Source organism: Vipera ursinii (genome assembly GCF_947247035.1).
Source record: "Vipera ursinii genome assembly, chromosome: Z".
Lineage (NCBI taxonomy): Eukaryota > Metazoa > Chordata > Lepidosauria > Squamata > Viperidae > Vipera > Vipera ursinii.
This window is the reverse complement of record NC_139517.1, coordinates 48,071,584-48,098,366: the sequence shown is the minus strand read 5'-3', so window position 1 is coordinate 48,098,366 and position 26,783 is coordinate 48,071,584. Positions and strand designations below refer to the sequence as shown.

Sequence of the window (26,783 nt, the reverse complement as noted above, 5' to 3'; positions counted from 1 at the left end):
TGGTAACATCCTCAGCAAGGAGCTTTTCCAATCTTAAAAATACAGTTTATTCCCAAGGCTGGAAGCTTGTAAAGTGAGATCTCTGTTTTCACGAGAATAAAATCGCAAACAATGAATCAGATTGTTACTGTTGTTTTTGCCTAGGCTGTTATGCTTTACATTAATGATTTTAAATTATGTATATCTGATGTAAGCTGCTCAAAGTTTTTTGAGTGGACGACTATAATAAAACTAAACAACAATCATGGATTTGGGATAGATAGCATCACCCCTAGATGGATTCGTAACTGGCTGACAAACCGCACTCAGTATGTAGCCCTTAACGGAACTATATCCATATGGAGCGAAATAAGCAGTGGGGTACCTCAAAGTTCTGTTTTAGGCCCAGTACTCTTCAATATCTTCATAAAAGATTAAGATGACAGAATAAAAGGGGAACTCATCAAATTTACTGACAACACCAAGTTGGCAGGAATAGCCAACATCCCAGAAGATAGAATCAAGATCCAAAAGGATTTTGACAGAGTTGTACACTGGGTCCTATCTAACAAAATGAAATTCAGTGGTGAGAAAAGTAAGGTTTTTCACTTAGGCAAGAAAAAACAAAGGTATAGGTATAGAATAGGTGGAAACTGGTTCAATAGAGCCTTGGTGGAGCAGTGAGCTAATGCCTCCTTAAGTAACACCAGCTGCCTGCAATTAGTTCAGGTTCGCATCCCACCAGGCTCAAGGTTGACTCAGCCTTCCATCCTTCCGAGGTAGGTAAAATGAGAACCCAGATTGTTGGGGGCAATTAAGCTGACTTTGTAATAATGCCGCTTGGGTGTGTGTGTGAAAGCCCTAATAAGCAGGCATATACATAGAATGAAGGCTACTGCTAAGCTTGTAAGCCGCCCTGAGTCTTCGGAGAAGGGTGGGATATAAATGGAATTAAAATAAAAAAATAAAAATAAAATAGCAATAACTGCAAATGGGATCTTAAGATTCCTAGTGGATGATCATTTAAATAGTGTGCTGCAGCCACTAAAAGAGTAATGCAATCTTAGGCTGCTTTAACAGAGGAATAGAATCAAGATTAAGTGAACTGTTAGTATCCTTTTACAAGGCCTTGGTAAGATCACACTTGTAATACTGCGTCCAGTTTTGGTCATTCACAATATAAAGATGTTGAGACTCTGAAAAGAGTGCAGAGAAGACTAACAAAGATGATTAGTGGACTGGAGGCCAAAGCATATGAAGAACTGCTGCAGGAATTGGGTATGGCTAGTCTAGTGAAAAGAAGGAGTAGGGGTGACATGATAACAGTGTTTCAATATTTGAGGGGCTGCCACAAAGAAGGGGGGGTGTCAACCTATTTTACAGAGCACCAGAATGGTTGGAAACTAACCAAAGAGAGGAGCAACCTAGAACTAAGGAGAAATTTCTTGACAGTGAGAAGAATAAACCAATGGATCGGTTTGCCTTCAGGTGTGGGTACTCCCATCACTGGAGGCTTTTAAAAAAAGACTGTCTGAAATGGTATAGGGGGTTGAACTAGAAAACCTCCAAGGTCCCTTTAGATTCTTTTATTTTTTTTTATAGTTTTATTCCGCCTCCTCCCCCCCCCCCACCCGCAAGGACATAAAACAGCCCCGTGAACATTTTCACTGAGCTCCGCCTTCCACCCCACGCTCGTCCTCGTTGCCCAGTCTTTAAAGTTAATTTTTAGGTCACGAAACACAAATAGTACATTGGCCAACGTTGGCCCCGCTCTCCCTACATAGCTAGCTTGGAGAAACGTAACAATTATGTCCTTTGCTGCCTGCCTTAGGCCGCCAGTCGCGCATGTGCGTTGTCTCGGAGAGAGAAAAGGCGCCGATAGTTCGTGTCTCCTGGTTGGCCAACTTCGGGACTTCATGGCGTTTATGTGCCAGCGGGACAGCTGGGTTCAGCAGGTGCGGAAGGATGCAGGCGAGGGATGGCTATGAGGCCGTGGTCATTGCCGCTATTGGGGGGGGGGGAGAAGAGGGAGGATGAATGCTTGCATTACCCTTTTATTCTGCATGCCTTTGCGCTGGAGAAGGATTCTTGGTGCAGTCTTTCCAGTCTCCAGAACTGGAGATAAGGGGCCTTATCCATAATTGGAAAGACACAAATTGAAATGAATAGTTGTAGAGTTCCTCTGTATTCAACAGATGCAGAATTTTAGAAATTCTGTAGGGCTTTTTAAAGCCCAAAATAGCCCATTCCCGTTAAATGAAGGAACAGTTCTGTATATAACAGATAATTCTTAGGTAGGCCTGATTTCTTCCCTAAGCAGTTGTTGCCATTCCATGTTTTCCTTATTATAGTTTAATGCAACTAATAGAACAATGGATTGTAATACAGAATATATTTAATTACTTGCACAACACAATATGCTGATTTAAAAATCATTTGCATATACATTGTATGTCAGTAGGAAAGGAAAAACCAGGAAAGCAAAAAGAAGGAGTGAAGCTTAACTGCCCTTTGCCCATGAATAACTTCTCTATGAGCAGAGTTATGACTCACTGTAATTAATAGGAAAGTGCCTCGAGACCACATCTATATTTTTTGGTCTCTATTTTAAAATATTTCTAATCTGTGAAGCATTTAGAAGGCAACCAAAGTGAAATTTGACATCTTTAAAAAATATCATTTATATACCGTAATAAAATGGATTCTGAAGTTGGCATACATGGTACAGAATTAAAATGGAAGCTTGAAATAAAAGTGGATCATTTGCTGAATGTAATAATTGTTACAAAATGTTTGCAGTTCTCCCCAGGAATTTACAGACAAGAAGGCTATTATTAAAAACATAGTTTTTCTCATTGTTCATCCCTCTTGGTTTGCACATGATACACCTCTTTAATCTCAATTTTCTATGTAATAATTGCCTCTACCAAAACTAAAGATCCCTTCCTTTTCCTGTTAAGCTTACTACCCAGGTGGTCTCCTGCTGCCCGGCAAAATTATCTACAGAAATTAGTGGAAAGAACATTTTGAAAGGTTTCCATGTCATCCTGGAAGATACTATTCTTTTTCCAGAGGGTGGAGGGCAGGTACTAATAATTGTTCTCAAACTATTTTAGACTTGTAAATTATTATATATTTCTTAATATGTTGCTTGATATTAAATGTAACTTTCTGTTTTTAAAACTAAAAATTTAATTGGTCAATATATGATAGGAATACATGATTTTATTTTTAAATATGTTTTATTTGTATTTAGATACTTAATGAGGTAATTCAAGAATAAGTTGTATTGAAAACAGTTTCATCATAAAATAGAAAGACTTGGATTGCACTAAGGTGTGTTACATAGTTTAAAAATTCTGGAGTGACTTTGATTCTTCCTAAAAACCTTTGGTATGAGATTCATAATAATTGAAACTTTTATTTCAAGTAATTAATAATGTAAAAATGATCGAGCAATGCCTTTATTTGTGCAATCGTTCATTGTTGCTCTTGCATTAATAACATTTATTTTGGGATATCTATGGAAAGGATAGCATTTATTAATTTTTTCCCAGAGCCTTCCCACAAATAAAGTATTTATGAACTAAGTTTGTCTCTTTTATATGTATGTTTTTCCCCCTCAGAAGCCAGGATTTTAACTTTAAATTTCTTCATTTCAGCCTGATGACCATGGATTTATTAACGATATCCCTGTTCTCAGAGTCACCCGACAAGGTCCAGATGCTTTACACTTTATCCAGACACCACTTGAGCCAGGAACTAAGGTACAACTGACGCTGGATTGGGACCGGCGGTTTGACCATATGCAGCAGCATTCAGGTGAAGAATTGATGCGTGTGATGTCCATCAGTTTGGGTGATATAATACAGAATACTTAAAGAAACCCAATAGAAAGGGTTTGAATAGCTCAGGGGTCGGCAACCTAAAAAAGGAAAAGAGCCATTGGGAACCGGTTCCATCACACATAAAAATAAGTGGGAGCCGCATGCGTGCGTTCGCGCATGCGCAAAAAATGTTTGACATACAAAGCCCTACATGGCATGGGTCCGGACTACCTACGGGAGCACCTTCTGCCGATGTCAGCACCCCACCGTCCTGTGCGCTCCCACAGAGAGGGCCTCCTCAGGGTGCCACCGCTCAAGGAATGTCGGCTGGTGGCCCCCAGGGGGAGGGCATTCTCAGTGGGTGCGCCAGCCCTCTGGAACAGCTTACCAACCGAAATCCGGATGGCCCCCGACCTCCGTACCTTCCGACGCGACGTAAAAACTTTCCTGTTCCAGCAGTCCGGCCTGGCATGATAGCGTTAATTGGGGTCCCAGTTTGTTTTCAATATTGTTTTTATTACTTTTTATTGTTCATCTGTAGACCTTCCTTCCTCTGTACACCGCCCCGAGTCCCTCGGGAGAAGGGCGGTTTATAAAAACAAATAAATAAATAAATAAATAAATAAATAAAACGGGTTTTTCTTGCGCATGCGAGGACGCGCGCGATTGCCATTTTTTTTATGTGTGATGGAACCGGTTCCCGGTTTGCTGATGACGGACATGGATGCAGGAGCCGGAGGGAAAGGAATGCAAAATTGCACGGAGGGGCGCAAGGGGTGGAAGATGCCGGGATGAGGAGAGGAAGAGGCAGGGTGAGTGGCTCTGAAGGACTCACGGTCAAGCCGGTGCCCAGCACGACCACGTCGTAGGCCTCGTCCATGGTGCCGGCTACACAGCCGCCTCCCCCCTCCCCGAGAGGAGCCAAGATGAACCGCGGCACCCGTAGGCTGCCTGGATCTTTCCGCCGGAAACGAGTCCCGTTCAAGAATCTCTCCGCCGCGGGGAACCGCCCCAGCTAACTTCGCTTTTCCTATGCCGTAGCAGACGGCAATGGGAGGCGTGGCGGGAGACGAGAAAGACGCGCGCGTTACTTTTCCCAGATTGGTGCCTACGCTTAGAAGCAAGAAAAAGAAGTCCCGAAGCCACTTCCCCGGGGCTGCTCGTTTGGGTGGGGAAGGGGGGGTTTGTAAATCGCGGGGGCCTTGCCCCTCCTGCTGTCATGGCAACGGCGGTGGCACCACTGATCCGGTGCTGGAAGTAAATGGATCCGTAATTCTGAATAAAGGAGAAAATAATTCCCAACCCCCCAGGTGTAGCTCCTCTCCCCATCCCCACTCTCAAGCCTCTGTCAGAAACATCTTAAAAAGATTTGCTGCTTGCAGCGACTCCCAAGATAACTCTGCCAAGGAAAAGAGATCCGCGATACGGGGTGGGGAGAGGGGGAAGGGCAGTAGTTGCACCCACACTGGTTGCATGTTAATAGTGTCGGGGACTGCGGTTCACGGCGCTTCGGTTACTGGGGAATATTTTTGTCAGTTGCAAAGCTGATTTCCACGCTCCAGCTGCATTCCCGCTCGTCGCCAGCCATAAAATGGTTGATAGGGCTTTGGGTCGACTGAGCAATGTAGGACCGCAGCCTTTATGATCTCCTGCTTCCCCTTGATTGCGTTACGGGGTTGAGGGAGCCGACCTGTCAGCTTTGGACCGGCCTCACCGTCCTGAGGCCGCCTCAGGTTTTGTTTTGGGTTTTTTTTGCCCGCCTCGAATGACTTGTGTGTAATCGCGTCCTGATGATAAAGGATTCGTGCAAGAGGGAGGGGAGAGAGCGTCCCCCAATATACTCGGTGAGGCTGAGACCGCTTTAAAGCTGGGCTTGAGGAACGCGTGTCTTTTAAAAGGCGAATCGTTTCAACTTTTTGGGACTTTTTTGGTTTTCATCCCGTTTTGACGTTCTGATTTGGCTCTGTTTGGTTTATTTGGCGCGCCCGGGGGCGGGTGGGGGGGGCGGTGGAAGAAGAGAGATTCAGGGATTTCGAAACGGCGAAGATGAGAATACAGCATGCTTTCTTTCGTCTGCCCTCTCACCGCTTAACAGCGGCGCTGCTGCCCGTTCGCGCGGAGGTCCGCGCGCACCTCTCCAAAGGTTTGGGGAGGTGCGCGCGCACCTCCGCTCATTCGGAGAGGTGTGCGCGCACCTCTCGGAATGGGCAGCAGTGCCGCTTGTTGGGAAAGCTGCCACGGCCCGTTTGCAGAGCTGCCGCTTTCGGCAGCCTGTAAACGAGCTGCGGCAGCTTTCCCGACAAGCGGCACCACTGCCCGTTCACGCGGAGGTCCGCGCGCACCTCCACCCATTCGGAGAGGTCCACGCACACCTCTCCAAACGGGCGGTGCCACTCTCCATTTGGAGAGGTGCGCGCGCACCACTGCCCGTTCGAAGAGTTGTGCGCGCACCGGGCGGCTGGGAGCCGCAGGAGAAGGCTCAAAGAGCCGCATGTGGCTCCGGAGCCGCGGGTTGCCGACCCGTGGAATAGCTGATGAATGATTATCTGTTTCAGGACAACATCTCATCACAGCACTTGCAGATCTGATGTTTGGATACAAGACAACATCATGGTAAGCAGGATGCAACACTTCTCTTTTTCTTCCTTGCCTGTGGATTCTAAAACTAGAGCAGAGGTAATTTGCAAAATCTGTAGAAATGTAACTCTTTCAGGTAATGCTGACAGGCTTAAAATCTGTAGAGCATTTATTAACAAAATCATCTGTAAAAAGAACAGATAACCATATAAGTTCATTAGAAAAAAATATCCACTGTTGGCAATATTTTAATTAAGACAAATAAAAATGCATAAATGTATATATATGCTTTTGAATTATTGGAATTCTTATTTAGACTAGGGTCCCAAAATTAGGGAATGGAGAAAAAGTATTAAAGTAAGGGTTGCAGCCATTTGGATTGCAGTTTAGAATAAATCTTAAGATGAAGATTATAAAGTTGAATATATTAGTATATAATAAAGGCATTGTTTTACCATAAGGATTCTGGCACAAAAAGCTATGGTGGGGCTCATAGTTTAACAGTACACAAAAATCACCAGCCTTTTTTTATCTTTCTTTGATGAAATGCCTGACAGAGCATATTCTGAAGCTAAAGAATATAATGTTCTATTATCTGAAAATAGATTTTTAAGTTTCAAGCTTTTTATTCACCCTAATTAGGTAATTTGGATTCAGCTGACTTTTCCCCCAGTATGTAAATTGATGTATTCAGTCTGCCATGTTTGTTTTCAGACTGATTCTAAATTGGAGATCTCATGGACACAACATTTGGCTCATTTTTTTTAGATTTTACAATAATATTGAATAGAATAGAATAAAGTTGGAAGGGACCTTGGAGGCCTTCTAGTCCAGCCCCCTGCTTATGCAGGAGAACCTATACCATCTCAGAAAAGTGACTGTCTAGCGTCTTTTTAAAAATCTCCAGTGATGGAGCACCCACGATTTCTGGGGGCAAGCTATTCCCCACTGTTAATTGTCCTCACTGTCAGGACGTTTCTCCTTAATTCCAGGTAGCTTCTCTCTTTGATCAGTTTCCAGCCATTGTTTCTTGTCCTGTCCTCTGGTGCTTTGGAGAATAACGTGACTCCCTGTTCTTTGTGGCAGCCCCGCAAGTACTGGAATACTGCTATCATGTCTCCCTTATTTCTTCTTTTCCTTAGATTAGCCAAACCCACGTCCTACAGCCATTCTTCGTATGTTATAGTCTCCAGGCCTTTGATCATCTTAGTTGCTCTTCTCTGAATTTTTTCCAAACTCTCAACATCTTTTTTGTGATATGGTGACCAGCCTTAGTAAAGCTGAGCAGGAACAAAGCTAGTGGAGGTGACAGTATTCCAGCTGAGCTATTCAAAATCTTAAAAGACGATGCAGTAAAAGTGCTACATTCAATTTGCCAGCAAATTTGGAAAACTCAACAGTGGCCACAGGATTGGAAAAGATCAGTTTACATTCCAATTCCAAAGAAAGGCAGTGCCAAAGAATGTTCAAACGCACCATTTCACTCATTTCTCATGCTAGTAATGCTTAAAATCCTACAAGCTAGACTCCAGCAGTATGTGGATCGAGAACTACCAGAAGTACAGGCAGGATTTCGAAGAGCCAGACAAACTAGAGATCAAATTGCCAACATACGCTGGATCATGGAGAAAGCTAGAGAGTTCCAGAAAAACATCTACTTCTGCTTCATTGACTATGCTAAAGCCTTTGATTGTGTGGATCATAACAAACTGGCAAGTTCTTAAAGAGATGGGCGTACCAGACCATTTTATTTGTCTCTTGAGAAACCTATATGTGGGCCAAGAAGCAACAGTGAGAACTGGACATGGAACCACTGATTGGTTCAAAATTGGGAAAGGAGTCCGACAAGGCTGCATACTGTCGCCCTGCCTATTTAACTTATATGCAGAGCACATCATGAGAAAGGCAGGGCTAGATGAATCAAAAGTTGGAATTAAGATTGCCGGAAGAAATATCAACAACCTAAGATATGCAGATGATACCACTCTAATGGCAGAAAGTGAAGAAGAACTAAAGAGCCTCTTGTTGCGGGTGAAGAAGGAGAATGCAAAACTTGGGTTGAAACTTAACATTAAGAAAACCAAGATCATGGTATCCGGCCCTCTCAATTCCTGGCAAATAGATGGGGAGGAAATGGAGGTAGTGACAGATTTTATTTTTCTGGGCTCCAAGATCACTGCAGATGGGGACTGTAGCCAAGAAATTAAAAGATGCTCCTCGGGAGGAAAGCCATGGCAAATCTAGACAGCACACTAAAAAGCAGAGATATCACCCTGTCAATAAAAGTGCGTATAGTCAAGGCTATGGTCTTCCCAGTTGCAATGTATGGCAGTGAAATTTGGACCATAAAAAAGGCTGAGCGCCAAAGAATTGAGGCCTTTGAACTGTGGTGCTGGAGAAGACTCCTGCAAGTCCCTTGGACTGCAAGGCGATCAAACCGGTCAGTCCTAGAGGAGATCAACCCTGACTGCTCATTAGAAGGCCAGATCCTAAAGCTAAAACTCAAATACTTTGGCCACCTAATGAGAAGGAAGGACTCACTGGAGAAGAGCCTAATGCTGGGAAAGATTGAGGGCAATAGAAGAAGGGGACGACAGAGAATGAGGTGGCTGGATGGAGTCACTGAAGCAGTAGGCGTGAGCTTAAATGGACTCCAGAAGATGGTAGAGGACAGGAAGGCCCGGAGGAACGTTGTCCATAGGGTCGTGATGGGTCGGACATGACTTCGCAGCTAACAACAACAAAAGACCAACATTGGCTGCAGTATTCTAGGTGTGGTCTTACTAGGGTTTTATAAAGTGGTAATAATACCTTGTGTGATCTTGATTCTATGCTTCTGTCTATACAGCCCAGGATTTTATTAGCTTTTTGGTTGCTGCTGCACACTGCTGGCTCATGGTTAAGTGATCATCCACTAGGACTGCAAGGTCCCTCTCACAGTTACTATTTTTAAGCCAAGTCTTCCCAATCTGTACTTGTACCTTTGATTTTTCCTGCCTAAATGTAAAACTGCTTTTTTCCACATTGAAACTCATTTTGTTGGATAGGTTCAAGTTTGTCAAGATCTTTTTGGATCCTGAGTTTGTCTTCTGGGGTGTTGGCTACTCCTGCCAGTTTGGTATCATCTGCAAATTTGATAATTTCCCCTTCAGTTCCCTCATCTAATTCATTGATGAAGATATTGAAGAGTACTGGGCCTAAGACGGAACCTTGTGATACCCCACTGCTTTCTTCTGTCCATGTAGATGTACATGTTGACAATTATGGAGCAGCCTAGATAGGAATAGTTCAACCATCCTGGCCCTTCATGATTTCTCAGTGGCTTTTGATACTGTTGATTGTGGTACTTTTCTGGCCTGTCCAGGTCCACTCAATATTGATAGGAGTTGAGAGGTCAAGTCTGAAGCTCCTGATATGTGAGATGCTATAGAGTTTGATACTGTCATCCTTTTGATTTAATATTTATATGAGGCCATTGAGAGAGGCTAATTGTGGTTTTGTACATCTTGACTCCAGCCATCCAAGCAATGCTGCCAAAGTCTTGTTCTAATGCCTGGAGGCTATAGGAATTTGGATGGATTTAACCCTAGCAAGATCAAGCGACTGTGGGTTCTTGGACTACCCAGTTCAGGAGATCTCTCATCTCTGGTTCTAAATGAGATTGCAGTGCCCCATTCAGACTGGAGCATAATCTGGAAGTTTTCTTGGAATCTTAGGTCCTTCTCAAAGAACAGATGGCACCTGTGGTCAGGAAGGGCTTTGTGCAGATTTGACTTGTGCAGTTGCACTTGTTCCAGAATTAGGAGGCCCTCCCTATAATGCAGCTTTGGTCACCTTGCAAGTGGATTTTGCAATGTGCTACTGGAGATTGCCTTTGAAGTCTATGCAGAAATGGCAGCTATTCCAGTGTTAGGCAGATCTTGCTATACCCTTGTAACAATTGTATCCCTCAAGCTGCACTCATTACTAGTAAGGTTCCATAGTCAATTCAAGGTATTGTTTTCACATTTAAAGACTTACATGGTGTAGAACCTAGTTTTCTGAGGGACTGACAGCTATAGTGTCTGCCTATCTTTTATGAGCCAACAGAGTTGGCTTTTTTGGGTCATGTCATCAAGGATATTCAAGAAACCAGCCTTCTCTATTGTTCCCCCCGCTTCTAGAACAGCATTCTGCAGCCCACAGATATTTGTACAATCCCCTCTGCCCATGTCCTTAAATTACCCTTAAAAAAATAGCTGTTTTCCTGGGCCTTGGGTCAATGTATCTTTGGACCTTTTAAAATTATTCATGAATGTTTTTGCTTTTGTTCTCTTCAGGCTACTACTGTTCATTTAATTTGATATTTTTATCTTTTTTTATTTGTTCTGGAATTGGCGAGCCTAGAAATTCCATGAATGAATGAACAAATGAAGGTTCATATAGAACTAGTGAATGCATAAGGGTTAATAATCTATGTAATTTCCAGATAAACATGCATAATATTTCTGTGTCCATTTCATTCCACTCTAATTCTTAAGCAAAAGAAGATCATGGAACAGCCAAGAAGCCTCTTTGTGTATCTACGTTTTCTCCGTAACAAGTGAGGGAAATATTGCCTTTCTTTAACCATTGTAGGGAGCTGGGCCGTCAGCGAAGCACTATTGAGCTAGACACCTCATCAATGACAGTAGATCAGGTGACGGTCCTTGAGCAGAGTGTGAATGAAAAAATTCGAGCTCGGATCCCTGTGATGGTACGAGAGTTTGCTGTGGGTGATCCTGAAGTTGAGATGGTAAGTTTGGGCTGCAGTCGTGGAAAAAGAAACTACTTTTGTGTTCTTCTCTAACCAGATACTGCATTGTAGGTAAGAAGCCGTGGCTTGCCAAATGATCATACTGGGCCAGTTCGGATAATAAGCATTGAAGGTATTGATGCCAATATGTGTTGTGGCACACATGTCTCCAATCTCAGTGACCTGCAGGTGAGGCCCCACATTCAAGAGTTTTATAAATTGAATTTCTTCAGATGTGCATGTCAGACTGCCCTACAGAACAAAAATAGCCTCTTTGTGCTTGTAAAGCCTTTTAATCTGAGTCAATATGTGTTTGTTCAAAAGGTCGTTAAAATCTTGGGTACAGAAAAGGGGAAAAAGAACAAAACCAACTTAATTTTTCTTGCTGGCAATCGGGTGCTGAAAAGTCTGGATCGAAGCCACGCCACTGAAAAGGCCCTGACATCATTGCTTAAGCAAGTATTCCATTTTCTGTATATCACTAATGGGCACCACTACACACAATCACTGACAAACTATTTCTGACTTATGGGCCTGAGAATTCCACTTAAGCAGTAGAAGGAAAAGCAGCTGAACTTTGAGATTTTTCTTAAATCCAGAATTAATGGCACACAGGTTAATTATTTACTTAAGAGGAACAGATACTTTATTTACCGTAAATATATTTAGAGTTCATGATAAGTAATGTAAGCCTTGGAAAAACTGTTCCTAACCTGAAAAAAAATGTTCCAAAAACATACAGCAATTCCTGTTACAATTCAGTTCTGCATCCCCTATTAACACAAGTTGCTCCTCTCACACATTTGTCCTCAAAGCTTACGCTCAATAAGATACTATACAGTCTTTCCTGAGTCCTCTGGTTGCCTTTGTGTTTTAGGAATGGTCCCGAAGAACATGTAGAAGCTGTGAAAAGGTTGCAGAGCTCTCTGAAACTACTTCAGAAGGTACATTTATGTCACTTCATTTTCCGCCATGGAAACTTTCAGGCCTCACTTTACAGTAGCCACAGCAAGATACACCATCAGCTTTATGTTAGAATAAGACATTGATAAGCAGTTTACAGAAAAGCATGTTTAGTAACGGAATATGGAAATCAGGTTTGAGGAAGTTGGGTTAGTCAGGAATGATAGTGACTATGCAATTTTCAGAATGGTTCTGGCTCCATGTGAAAAGATGTCATTCAGTTTCTAGAAGGACATGACTGAGAACCAGTTGCAGGCAGATTCTACCTATTTTAGGACCATTCAAGGTCTGTTCTCCCAGCACAAAATTACATGTGGTTTAGAATCTAGATGGGTACACTATAGCTTAATCGTGGAGAAGCTCAGTAACATTTATTGCATCCTTGCCCTTCTTTACCTTCTAGGAATTTCTCTGCTCAGTCATTTCCTCAGTCGGTTAATCTTTGCTGAATGGAATTGATTGAGTGTAACACATCCATGATGTACTTCTTTTTTTCAGAATAATGTGAATTTGCTAAGAGATTTAGCTGTTCTTACAGCGCAGAACTTCAAAAACACCTCAGCTCAACAGCCAGTATTTGTCTTACACAGGTGAGACAAAAGACTCCTCATGTTTAAGCTTGGCTAGTTTGGCAGATCACCATGAGAAAATCTATTTATATGTTTGCTGAGAGTCAACACCAATCTCACAATGTCAGTATGGTAGAATCAACGAATGTCTTAGATAATTAGAAATTCCAGATAATGGAAGTCACCTTCATTTCCCATATACCCACAAACATAAAATGATATTTAATGTTATCAAGAAGAATATTTTAATGTCTTGAGAACTCTATTTTTACTTTAATAATAAATCCTTTGAAGCTCCATCAAGCATTGTTATATTTTAAATCTCCAAAAAGCTGAAGTTAATACTAATTAAATTATCAAACCAATCCAGGCATTGATGATTTCCTTCTTGTGTGGTTGACAGATCTGTTACAGAGAGTGGTATGAGAGTGCAAGTTTGGAATTATTTTTTATAAAAATTTAAAAATAGGAAAGAATTTTTCTATTGTTCTTAGGGCATCATGGAGTATCTTTCTCCTTTCTACAGGAAAGATGGTGACTCTGAGTTTATGAATATAATTGCAAATGAATTTGGCTCTGCGGTGAGTCTTTTCTTCTTTCTCTGAATTTTTAAAATAGGAAGTCTTCAATAAATCTTTTATTTGTTGAAGATTTCCTATTTTAAATTTAAAGGAAGTTCCTACTTCTGATGCAGATAGTTCTTGTTAACAACCATTTGTTCAAAGAAATATAACAGCACTGAACATTCGTAATATAATAGCATTGAACAAGGAGATTTATGACTGTTCCTGATGTATGGTTGTTGTGGTGTTTCCATTGTCAGGTAATCGCAATTCGGGCATTTTGCAACCAGCTCACAATTATGAGGTTTGCAGCATCCTATGGTCATGTGTTCGTCATTTGTGACCTTCACTGCTGGCTTCCAGCAAACAAAGTCAATGGGAAAGATAGTGGGTGATTGTAAATTGAAACATGTAATTGTAGGAGAGCATGGGAGTCATGTAACAACCACAACTGGAACTGCTGCAACTGCTATTATAAGTCTATGCATGGTCACACTTTATGACCATGTCTTTTAGTTATGGAGTTGCCAATCCTAATTACGGTAGTTCTTGACTTATTGACCATTATTTAACAATGATTAAAAGATACAGTGACCTCAAGAAAAGTGATTTATGAGCTGTTCTTGCACTTATGACTGTTGCATCATTCACACACAGCTGCAGTCACATGATCACAATTTGGGTGCTTGGCAACCAATATGCATTTACAACCAGTTGCAGTGTCTTGCTTCACATGACTGTTTTGTAATCTTTTCTAATGGTTTCCAGTAAGCATTGTCAATTGGAGAAGCTGGATTTGCTTATGACCATGTGATTTGTTTAATGTAGTAAAACTGGTCATAAAGTTGGATCCAGACACATTATGAATTCACCAATTTATGATGGAAATTCTGGTCTCCATTGTAGCCATATGTTGAGGTCTCATTATTTATATTTATCTATCTCTATCATCTATCTATCTATCTATCTATCTATCTATCTATCTATCTATCTATCTATCTATCTATCTCTATCTATCTATCTATCTATCTATCTATCTATCTATCTATCTATCCATATAAATAGGCTATTAGGCATTTGACATCTTTGCTGTGGGATTTAGAATATGGTTTTAAATCAATGCAACATTAAAAGTGAGGTAATTGGTTATAGAAAAAATAGTTTAAAGTTTAACATGAAATAACGAATGTTCAGATATAAATACGTATACTGAAATATCCAAAATTAAGTAGTATCTGGTAAAATATTCTTATCCATATGATTTTACCAAATAAAGATGTGGAAGCAAAAGAGATGAAGAAAGTATCTCATTAATTACTCATAATTAATAGCTAATATCCAAGTGGGTGAGAAACTGTTTGCTAGCTTGTTGATCAGTTTGTCAAAGAACTTATCAGTTCTTTGTGTGTTTGAGCACGCACTTAGTGAATGTTCAAACTTATGATATTCCCCGCCAAAAATACTTAAGACCGGGTCCCAAAGTTACGTATCTTGCAACATCACAGCGGTTGTTCGCACTTATGAACGACCGCAGAGATGCTGCAACATACTACTTTAGTGCCATGTCTAAGAGTGTTAAATTGCCCACATTCGCCTCCTCTGCAGCCCTTGTCCAGCCAGGCACAGAAACGCTGGGTTGGCCTCTTCCCTTGCCCCCCAAGCCCCAGCCTCTCTCACAAGTGGTTGCTGTCCTGCTCCGCCACTTGAGTGCCGAACCTGTCTGGAATTCACAAATTGCAGTGCTGCAGAGCTGGAGAGCTTGGCATGCCACCACCCAGCTTCCTTCACTTCGTAGCACTTGCTCTTGTTTGGACGCAAGCGGGAAGAAACCACCCAGAGGAAGCGCGATGTCCCCGTCTAGCTTCTAGATTGGAAGGAATGAGGTTTAGCCGGCCTGGTTCTGCCTCTCCTCCTCACAGACTTGCTGCAAGATCTCCTAAACAGAAATTTTGCAGAGGTGCAGGGCGCCACAATGCATTTGCAGCTTTGCATAGCGCAGGTTGGCGGAACCAGCTCGCCCCTCGTTGCAAGCATGACTCTGCCAGTTTGAAATCCTATTCGTGGCCTCAGCCTCTAACCTGTAACTGGAGGCAGCCTGGGGAGAGTGGGGAGCTGGCCTCAAACGTCTGGGTGAAATTCCTCTTTGCACTTTGTTTAATCCTGGTTCCCCTCCAAGCAAGAATGAAACAAGAAATAACTTCCATTGCCTGATCTCTGCTCTTGGCTGTGCCGCTTAAAAAACGCTGAGTTGCAAACGGTAGAAACATGCAGGGAAACAAAAGGAAGTTCATGGAACAAAAAAAAGGTTCAATCAGACCTTTCAACTTCTCACAAAAAAATGTGTTCAAGTTACACCATTCACTCCTGTGAATTCTCGGGTTACGAATATAATTGGCAGGCTCCATTATATTTGTATCTCAAGGACTACCTGTAGTCCTCCACTGATCCACAAGTGGCTTTTTTAATGGGAAACAAATCATATGGATCTCATCCTAACAAATTCAGGTTGTAATTGCAAAGTATAACTTCTCCGAAGATCTTGAAATGGCTGTCAAGAATGGAACCAGTGATACATAAAACTTGCAGGGGCCTGCTAATGAATTTGACTTCCCATCATCAGGAAAATCCTGATTTAAATATTCCTATACAGTGGCACCCTTGAGCAGTGATTTAATAGTACTTGTAAAGAATTTGTTTAGCAGCATTAGATCTGAAACACTGTCCTTTCAACAGGAAACCCTCCTTTTCTTATCTGTGGGAGATGAAAAAGCAGCTGGGCTTTTTCTGTTGGCAGGTCCTTCAGAAGCAGTGGAGAAACTGGGTCCCAGGTGAGTTATTCACACCAGTTGAAGAAGTACAATCAAACTATTAATTTGGTGACCATTGAGAATGGAGCTCTGGTCTGTGATTTTGTTAATTGCCCAACTGATAAGTAAGGAAAGTCCAATCTAACTGAACATATTTTTTTTATTTTATTTAATCCCATTTATATCCCGCCCTTCTCCGAAGACTCAGGGCGGCTTACAATTTAAGCACAAACCAATTATTGATTCATCTCTTGTTCTTCCCACAAGAGTTGCTGAACTACTGGAAGGAAAAGGAGCAAAGAAGAATGGCCGCTATCAGGGCAAAGCTACAAGGATGAGCCAACGATCGGAAGTGGAGGCCCTTCTTCAGGCATTCACCAGTAAATAAAACTCAGGCATTCACCAGTAAAACCCAGAACAATGACTAGGCATCCAGACAATAATGCAGTTAGGGAAGAAGCAAATGATTCAGCCATAATTGTTCCTTAAGGACTGTTTAATAATACAATAATCTGTTTTTGTTTTTTGAGCATGCCAGTATCAGCAGAAAAGAATGATCACTGGTCTAATATCGCAAAGAGGGATATTACTAGCTATGAAAGAAATAAAATATGTAAGAGAGGTGTGATATATAAAACAAGCATGTCTGGAAACTATTTTATATTTGTAGGAAGAAGCTTTACCATAAACCAAGCAGGGTTTTTTGGTATAGAAGAATTGCATTTTTCAGAGATGTGTTATGATGCATGTTCCATAAAATTTGTGATGCTTCAGTATCACAAATTAAACACTGCAGGTGTTTGCTGATGTATTTGTTTCTAATAGTGTATGTTGTCTTCCCCAAGTTTTTTCTGCTGAACCATTTGGAAAGGAGTTTAACAGACACAATTCTTTGCTCATTCTTGTCTAATTTGGCCTCCAAATAGACGAGGACTGGTATGCTTAGAATTTTCAGTATGGTTCAGTTGGTTGGACATTTTGGAATTTGTATTCCTAACACCAGGAAGGTATCAAATTGGGAAGGTTTTTTTTTTTTTAAAAAAATCCCTATTATATCTTAGGATCAGCGGTTTACAATGTCATCATCTTGCCTCCAACAATCTGGGTCCTTATTTTATCGACCTTGGAAGGATGGAAGGCTGAATCAGTCTTGAGCCCATCAGGATTGAACTCCTGGGCATAAGCGGTGTTAGCCTGCAATACTGCATTCTAAACATTGCACCACTAGGCAGCATGATAATAATGAGAGGAAGTTCATTAGTTTTCTTCTTATATAATAGCCTTTTACTATATAGTTCACCTGCTTATGTTCAAGCTGTTTAGTACATCACTTTGTGCAAGAAGTACTGTGATAGGATTCTGAATCAGGTTTTGAAAAGCAGGCATAGAAATGTGAGTCTGAGAAAGTGCATAAATCCTTTTGGTGTTAAAAATGGTATGCAAATTTAATCCTGCATCAATCTGATGGTTTATGGTTCTGCTTATTGCTGTACCAAACATCTGATTACAAGTGAAAGAAAAAGCCTCCAACACAACATCAGAATGGCAGTAAATTGATTAGAACATAGAGTAATAGAAGAAACCTTGGAGGCCTTTAAATCCAACCCCTTGTTCAAGCAGGAGACTCTATACTATTTTTGACAAATGGCTGTCCAGTCTCTTTAAAAACCTCTAGTAATGGAGCACCTACAACAGGGGTGTCAAACTCAATTCCATTGAGGGCCACATCAGCATTGCGGTTGCCCTCAGGGGGCCGGGTGAGCGTGGCCTACTGGGTGGGTGTGGCTAGAGTGTGTATGGCCTACTGGGTGGGCGTGGCCACCTCTACATCGTTCGCATCAAGGGTGCCTATGGGGGCCTGGGCAGGAGTGGGACAGATCTGAGGGTCTCTGGCAGGAGGAAGGTCTCTGGGCCAGGGCCAAGGCAGTGGGGGCCGTTCCCTCACTGTTTCCAGGATGGCTTTGCGGGCCGCATGAAACCACTTCACGGGCCGGATCTGGCCCCCGGGCCTTATGTTTGACCTACAACTTCTGGAGGAGAGCTTTTCCACTGATTTATTGTTTCACCATTAGGACATTTCTGTTTAGTTCTAGGTTGCTTCTCTCCTTCATTAGTTTTTTATTTATTTATTTTATTTTATTTTATTTTAATCCCATTTATATCCCGCCCTTTTCCGAAGACTCAGGGCGGCTTACAATGTAAAGCACAAATCAATGTGCTTAGCAATAGCCTTCATTCTATGTATATGCCTGCTTATTAGGGCTTCCCCCCCCAATCGGCATTATTACAAAGTCAGCTTAATTGCCCCCAACAATCTGGGTCCTCATTTTACCTACCTCGGAAGGATGGAAGGCTGAGTCAACCTTGAGCCTGGTGGGATGTGAACCTGCACTAATTGCAGGCAGCTGGTGTTACTTAGGGAGGCATTAGCCCACTGCTCCACCAAGGCTCTTCCATCCATTGTTTCTTGTCTTGCCTAAATATAGGATTAAATACAAGATAATTTGGTCCAAAGAGATAAGAAAATGGTAAAAAGCAAGATTTGTGCCTAACATTGGTTGGAGATAAATGCACAAACATTCACATGAAAAAAGAGAAAAGAATGTATGATGAACATGGAAAAGGAACCAGAATGCGGGTGTGGGGGAGAGCAGACAATGCAAATACAGCAAATAGGTCTTCCAGGCTACTATATTAAAATTGGTTGTAACTGTTTCTGGCTTGGTTTGTAAACTAGCAGGTAAGGTAGTCCTCTGTTCTGGTTGGAATTCCTCAGAAGCTTTTCCAAGAGACATCCCAGATGCCAGTCAGCTTTATTTTCTGGTTAAGCTATCTATAGTTTTCTTCCCTGAAGGGATTAAGAATGTTTAATCATCCACAAAAGAGACAACAACATATCTTAGTTTATAAACCTTTAGTCTTCAGAGTTGAAGATACATGTCCAAATTTGCTCTCTATTGCAGGACATTTGTTCTTTATAAGTCTTTCTTGTTCATTGGCTGAAGGAGGCAGAAAATGCTATAGGGGATGAGGGCCACTGCACAGATGTGGGCGCAAGTGCACTTACAGAATGAGAGGATGTAGAAAAGGATCTCCTGATCAGTGGGTAGTTCAAAGGAATCAAACAGGTGCAGGACTAGCAATGAAAAAATGATGCAACTGAAATGAAAGGTCAGCCCTTGGCTTTGCTTCCCTTTGCATAGTTCTGTATACATTGGGGAGTTGAGTCCAAATCCCAGCCCAAACAAAATGCCCAGATTGCGTAACAGACTGGCAAAAGGGGTTGTGTCAATATGGATCCATTCAGGCCGTTCACACCATTTGTGGGCCTTCTCGAGTGTCCATAAGAGATCTACACCCAGCATCTTGAGCAGCAGATAGAAGCTTAAGGCAAAACCAAAGAGGAAGCCAATAGTTCCAACATATCGCATGAAGCTGGCGGTGTAGATGGAATGGACTTGTTCAAAAGCCACAGCCACCAGCATGCCTGTAGAATAAGTCAATTATTGATTGAGTTGGCATTCTCTTGATATTTACTTACAGGGTTTTATTCTTTTATTTATTCAAGACTAGGAATAGCTTACCTGAAATAACACCTGCAATTACTTGATGTGGGAAGTGTGCAGCAATGAACACTCGGGACAAGCAGACACAGACTTGTATAGCCCAGAATCCTGCCCAAAGAAGACTATGCAGACACCTGGAATGGGGAGGGTGGAAAGTTTGAGGGCAAAAGCAGTTCTTAATTGCACTTAAGAGGGACATCTTAGACTAAAGGCCAATTTGTCCTTTGAATGTTCTGCCAGAACAGGAAATAACAAGATGTCATTTAGCTAATTCTACAGTAAATTAATTAGATGCAGATAGTTTTCACCAATTGCTTTGTTTTGTGACTTTAATATTATAACAGTGCTGAAAAAATAACTACAACCAATGTCTGTCTATGACCTTCACAGTCCCCCTCAGTCACACAATTGCCATGAGGGTCAGTATGTGTTGTCCTATGCTGATTTGCTGGGGGGGGGCGGGTTTCCTTCACTTTCAGCACTGAGATTGGACAGGAAGGGATTACAAGAGAATGAACAGCCACCTACTGCTTACTCTCTTGTAATCTCTTCTCTAATCTCTATGCTCTGCAAGAGATAGGGGACAAGTAATATCTAGGCAATTTCTGCTGTCCTGTTTTCTCCTTCCCTCACAGAATAAATGCCTGTGTATTCTCTTGTAATCTCTTTTGCCAATGAATGTAAATATAAACATCAATTCTCTTTTTGCTAATTATCTCAGCAGAGGGGTGAGCTTTTGAAGTGGCAGTGGAGTAGGGAAGGGGCTATAAGATTTGCCCCTTCATTGTGAGTCAAATTGTGATACTTAAAATTGCTGTAAAGATTGGAAGCTATTTCTTTTTTCTTTTCTATTTTTATTTTATTTTACCTCCTTGCACTTTTAACTTTCTTTTTTATTTTTCTTCTTTTCTTAGTTGTATTAGTTTTTAATCTTCCTTTTAAAAAACTTTTTAAAAGGAACCAACTGTAGCTTTGAGATTTTATATGGTATATAGGTGTGCCACGGTGTACAATGTGATTTAAAAAGAGTCAAGATAGTAGCTAGGATAGTGAAATCAAAGTTCTGTCTGTTTTTCATATGTTCTGCACACATGCATACATACAAACCTGGCAGAAATGTATTCATTCCACTGTTGCCCTCATCCTGACTTTTTTGACTATCCTATGGATATTCATGTTTGTGTATCTGTGTTGAAAAACTGGGGAAAAAAACAGTGGAAGAATTGACACTGAAACTCCACAAAATCCAATTTTCCACAAATCCAGGTGATCCTTGACTTACCATAGTTCTTTTACTGACCAAAGTTACAACACTGAAAAAAGTGACTTATGAATGTTTTTCACATGACTGTTGCAGAAGCCCCATGGTCATGTGATCAGAATTCAGATGCGTGGTGACTGGTTCATATTTATGACTGTTGCCATGCCCAGGGGTCATGCGATTACCTTTTGCAACCTTTTGGCAAGCAAAGTCAATGGGGAAGCCAGATTCATTTGAAAACTATGTCACTAACTTAACAACTGCAGTGATTCACTTAACTGTGATAAGAAAGGTCATAAAATGGGGCAAAGTTCACTTAACAAATGTCTCACTGGGCAATAGAAATTTTGGGCTGACTTATGGTCATAAGTCAAAGACTACCTTTATAATGCTTCAATTTTGAACCAATCTGGATTTCATGAAAGTTATTGATGATTTATAATCGTCTTTAATACTGCTGTATTACTGCACATTTATTCATGTTGCATATAAAGGTAAAGGTTCCCCCGCACATGCGTGCTAGTCGTTTCCGACTCTAGGGGCCGGTGCTCATCTCCGTTTCAAAGCCGAAGAGCCAGCGCTTGTCTGAGGACGTCTCCGTGGTCATGTGGCTGGCATGACTAGACGCCAAAGGCGCACGGAACGCTGTTACCTTCCCACCGGAGTGGTCCCTATTTTTCTACTTGCATTTTTACGTGCTTTCGAACTGCTAGATTGGCAGAAACTGGGACGAGTAACAGGCGCTCACTCTGTTACGCGGCACTCGGGATTCGACCCGCCAAACTGCCGACCTTCTGATTGACAAGCTCAGCGTCCTAACCCACTGAGCCACCGCGTCCCCATGTTGCATATAGATAATACTTAATGTGTGCATTGTGGCATCAATTATCACAAACAAATAAAAACATCAACTACCTGAAAATGAGATAGTGAATTGAGACAATGTTTAGGTATATATATATATATATATATATATATATATATATATATATATATATATATATATATATATATATATATATGTATGTATGTATGATGTATGTATATATATGTATGTATGTATGTATGTATGATGTATGTGTATATATATATATATATATATATGTATATGTGTATATATATATATATATATATATATATATATATATATATATATATATCCATCATCTAGTATTAAAATCCTCCTCTTAAACGGAAATGGGAATGGGGAAAGGTATCCTTATTTACAGGACAGAAAATCAAAAAAGGAGCGCTCTCAGTTCCAGCTCTCATATGCCCAGCAGGCACGTAGACCTTACCTGCCTCTCAGGGTGTTTCGCTTCTGTGGCAATAGTTGTGATAGCAGTGCTGTCACCATGACATAGTAGACCCCAGAAGACCCCATGGCATGACCAGAAGGACTACCTGAAGATGCATACAATGAAATCAGTGAAAGGAAAGCTGTAGCTGCAGTGGCTTAAGGAAGGTACTGGGAAAGTCGGGGATATGACATATGCAACCTCACCTGGACCAGTTTCACAGGTAATGGGAAACTGCCGGATTACTGGAGGTGTTGCATTGCCATAAAAATCTGTCTCATGTACCCACCAGTAGGGCCTCTCTCCAAAGAGGATCCTAGAAGAAAGGAAAATTAAAAGTAATTCTGATCCCAGTAAAGGACAAAGCCATAGCAGGCATAAGACAACAAATAGACCTTTACAGTTCCAGGCATACCAGACAATCTATAAATTTTAAAAAGGAGATTTCAAGTTTCTAATTTCAGATTTATCTGCAAGACTGGAGTTCTAGAATTAAAAGCCTTTCAAGTAAGGATAGACTTGGGCAACCTTCTCCAACTTGTGCTCCCATAATTCCTAGCACTAAGAATTATGAAAATTATAAGACAAAGGTATTTGACTCAGAAACATTTATTACCCTTGCTGCTCTTTTCTGAATTTTCATTTTTATTTTTGCAAGCTCTGAGGATTATTTTACTAGAAAAGTAGCCATACAATTTTAATATAAAATCTCAACAGACAGTCTTTTATTGTTTTCCTTCATTCACCAAAATTAATTTTTTTCAACAAAATTAAGAATGCATATTATAATGTGAAGGTTGGAGTACTTATCAGTTTCACTTCTGTCATAGAGAAGATCAAATTCTAGAAGTTGCAAATTAACAAAATTCTAAGATGTAAAAATGCCAAATATTTTTTTTGTAAGGAATAATATTATACTTACCTATTCAGAAGGCAAGATGCCTTATAGTTAGTAAAATTGATTCCCAATTAAATTGGATTGGATCCTGAGAGGACATTCTGGACATACACTACAGCACAGTATCTATTTGTAAAGCTGCTTAAATTCAATAGAACTTATATACAAATAATTGTATACAAAATAATATGGAGACAAAATTGCCCAGAGGTTTCCTCATGATACCTGAATCCCAGTTTGTGATAGAGAATAAAAATCCATGGAACAGATAGATGCTCAGACCATTTAAGCAAATAAACAAATAGCCAGTTAATTTCTGAAGAGAGAGAGAGGAGAGAGAATAATGGCAGCCTTCAAGCCTGCTCCCTTTTCCTTAAGTGTCCCAAATTCAATTCTCTGAGGGGAAATGATAAAATGCTTGTTTGGAGGAAAACCTAGTTTCTTCTTCTTCCCAGTCACCTCCCTCTCCTTATTCTTTTCTTGCTTTGCAGCCAACCTTTGTTTTTAGCATTACAGCCACCTTATAAATTATGATTTGTGCTGGCCCTTCAGAAAAAGAGTAAAAATCTGGAATTTATAAGCAGAATTATCTTCATATTATTGTATACTATATACTTTTGCATGCTTCACAGCATGCAAACAACTATGCTCTGAGTTAAGCACCAAATTGCAATAAGGAAGGGTTGTAAAAGTCACTTTGGTCTTTGAGCTGGAAAAAATGAGAGCAGAAGTCATTCCTGAACTCAGATATGATGATCAGGAATTCTCACTCATGCTCACCACTTGAAAACAAGGTTGAACCAATCGCCGATGACAGCTACCCAGATGAGTCGGATTCCCACTGCTTCCTTCAGTTGGAACCAGATAGGGAAGAAGAAGAAGAAAGTCGTTCTGAGATCAGTTACTGTTGAGATGAAGAGAAACCAGTCTTGAAAGTCCATGAAATTCTCTTGAAGGTAGCTGGTAGCCTGGACTCCTGTACTGTGCATAAGATCCATAGTGCAACTTCAGCAGAGACTATCTTCTCCCACTTTGGTTCTTCCTAGTTTCCCCAGCAATTGCTGGGCCTTTTTAATATCCAAGCCCTCTGATCTTTGATCTTTAACCCCCTCTCTTGTCCAAAAAATATTGACAGAAGCTGCAGAATGAAGCAAGGTGTATTTGTGTGCAAGAGTCAATATCTTCTGTTTCAGGGAGCACATCTGCCCTACATGCTTGGAAGTGCTTGAAATGCCATTGCCTTTTCCCACCGTATCCTGAATGGAGGTTAGATTCTGCTTAACAGAACACGCTTGTTGATCAAACTACAATTTTAATGAACCTTTGGGAAAAGTTATGAACCTCTAAATGTAATAATGTCTCGGTAGACGAGGCAACTATTATAACGTTGCTTAATCCAGCCATTATGGAATGTGTGCATAACACACTGATATAGTCTTCAAGAACTATTTTTTAAAGAATTAAATTAGTATAAGCAGTTTCAATTTTCTTTGTTCTTTGAACTAGCTCTAGTTAAGTGTGTAAGTCTCAGACATTTTTAGATACAAACTAAAAACTGGGAAATAAAGGTTGATAGGTAAACCTTCCAGGTAATAAATTAATTAATCAAGACTCAAAGGCATGCTTAATCTGGCGTACCTGAGGTCAGAGAACTATCCACCAGAAATATATGCAGCAGCACAATCAACAAGGTCTAAGAAATTGTTTTCTAAATTCTGTGCTCAAGCAATTTATTAATAAGCAGATAAAGAGATCAGTCCCTCAGAGCAAAGTAAAGGGTAGTGGTGATGATATACAACTGAAATGAACTCAGCATTTTGGACTTTAGGACTACACAGCAGATTTCTAATAACAGCTATGGAACAGGATTATAAAAAGAAATCAGCCAAGGCCCCAATTTCAATCAAGACCTTGAAGCAACGCAAAGTAGTTTTCATAAAATACACTAGTTCACTGTAGATTCATTCCAGCCTGGCTCGAGGCTTAGCTTTGGGATAATACAACCTGCTGTGGTGGGCGACTTTTTCCAGAAATTACAGCATTTGGCTTTTTCTGGCCATTTCTAGCATTATCACCCATAATAGCCTTCCAGACTATTTATTTGTGTAAGGCTGAAAAAGTGAAGTGTTATGGTTATCCCAGTCTTCCTGATGCTATAGTTTGAGAAGAAATACTGGAAAACATATACGGTATTATGTTCCATACCAATGGCTATCAAATTTTGACTGTACTCTTAAATAAACAGATTTAGCCATTTAAATTTGTTCTGGTTTTGATTTGTGCAGGGTATTCCCACTTCATGTGTGTATACAAACTTTCCTACTTTGGGGACATTTTTCTATACTAGTAGGGATACTCAGATTGGAGTACAAAATCTGGACAAACTCAGATAAATTATGGATTTATCTGGATGTTCTGGAGTTAAAAAAATGCCCTAGCCACTTTTGCAGGCTTTATGTTGGTACTAGAAAGAACTTGGTTGGAATATGGAACTGAAAGAAAATCCAGAGGTCGTAACCCTCCCAGAGCCTAATGTTCTTTCACCATGGCTTAATTGCAAGGGCAAAAAGGCTTCAAGAATATTTCTGTAAGCAGCCAATTTGGCCTTGTTTACAGTACTTGCATGATCGGTTCCAGTCTCTCAATGACAATCCTAAAGTCAACTGGACAGGACAAGTTAGGTCAGTGTTTTTCAAACTTGGCAATTTGCTATGGAATTTGGGGAGTTGAAGTCCACACATCTTTGAGTTGCCAAGTATGAAAATGCTGGGCTAACTAATTTATTAATGGGAGGGGATGAAGAGTCATTTAATAATAGAGTTGTACAGTTATTTTTAAATCCCTAAGCTTTTTTCTCTTTGTTTTTTAGTTTTTTTTAAAAAAAGCAGATCCTCAGTAATGGAAATTTCACCACTAGCACTATAGTATCAAGAAAGATAGGAAGGAGCAGACAAGCTTATTAAAGGACAAGAGCTGAAGAAACCTCTTGGATGAGAAATGAAATATCTTCAAAGAAAAATAAGAAAGTCCAGTTGCCTCATGAAAAAGCACCTGTGGGATAAATATGACCTGGATGACTGACAAGGTTGCCTCATCTATTGTCCTGATAGCCTAGGCTTAGTAGCCACATCAGACAACAGAAAAAGGGTTGGTGCATAAGGAACAAAAGCAAATGTTGGAAGGTCAAGTTGCCACATGATCTGTGCACCCAGTTAAAATTTATTTATTGCCAAAGTAAAATGGGCCACTACACTGCTTGCGTTCCAACCCAATCACTTTGGTATCATGTGAGATTAGACCAATGGAGATGTTCAGGCTGCATTATGACTGAAGAAGTCACCTGAAATTTAAAGAGATGTGAATGGCTTGAATGGAGGTAATGTGTACTTTTGAAGCCTACAAAGAATACCCAGGAAAAGAGGGTGCTTAATTGTCCTCTTTCTTTGCCACAAAACAGTTTGCTTGCACAAAAATCCCATCTCAGCAATTGACATTTATATTTTCAAAAGCTTCCCATTGTGGCATTAATGGATGAGCTTTGGAGAAAATTTTGCAAGAGGGGCAGTGAATTAAATGCCCAGTGTCCACTTAATCTCTCATTGTGCAACTGCTGAGGTTTCCATTCTGCTACTTATATAGCTGTACAACTGTTTATAGTCACAACCATTTTGGGTCCTGTGAAAATTTAGCCCTTCCTCCTC

General features: G+C 40.7%; 2 protein-coding genes across 2 annotated transcripts; one reads left to right on the top strand and one right to left on the bottom strand.

Annotated features, from left to right (window-relative positions):
* Nucleotides 1-1,717: 1,717 nt before the first annotated feature.
* On the top strand, nt 1,718-17,741 carry LOC310649775 (alanyl-tRNA editing protein Aarsd1-like). Its single transcript, XM_083378531.1, has 12 exons — nt 1,718-1,934; nt 2,940-3,065; nt 3,642-3,801; nt 6,362-6,419; nt 11,001-11,157; nt 11,230-11,346; nt 11,482-11,612; nt 12,035-12,101; nt 12,619-12,710; nt 13,216-13,270; nt 15,986-16,080; nt 16,327-17,741. Exons 1-12 carry the CDS (start codon nt 1,788-1,790, stop codon nt 16,445-16,447), a joined length of 1,326 nt encoding a protein of 441 aa, XP_083234657.1. The 5' UTR covers nt 1,718-1,787; the 3' UTR covers nt 16,448-17,741.
* An 811-nt stretch (nt 17,742-18,552) lies between these two features.
* LOC310650243 (glucose-6-phosphatase catalytic subunit 1-like) lies at nt 18,553-25,333 on the bottom strand. Its single transcript, XM_083379082.1, has 5 exons — nt 23,863-25,333; nt 22,391-22,500; nt 22,185-22,290; nt 19,644-19,759; nt 18,553-19,546 (listed from the first exon to the last, which is right to left on the bottom strand). Exons 1-5 carry the CDS (start codon nt 24,078-24,080, stop codon nt 19,035-19,037), a joined length of 1,062 nt encoding a protein of 353 aa, XP_083235208.1. The 5' UTR covers nt 24,081-25,333; the 3' UTR covers nt 18,553-19,034.
* Between the last annotated feature and the right edge of the window lie 1,450 nt (nt 25,334-26,783).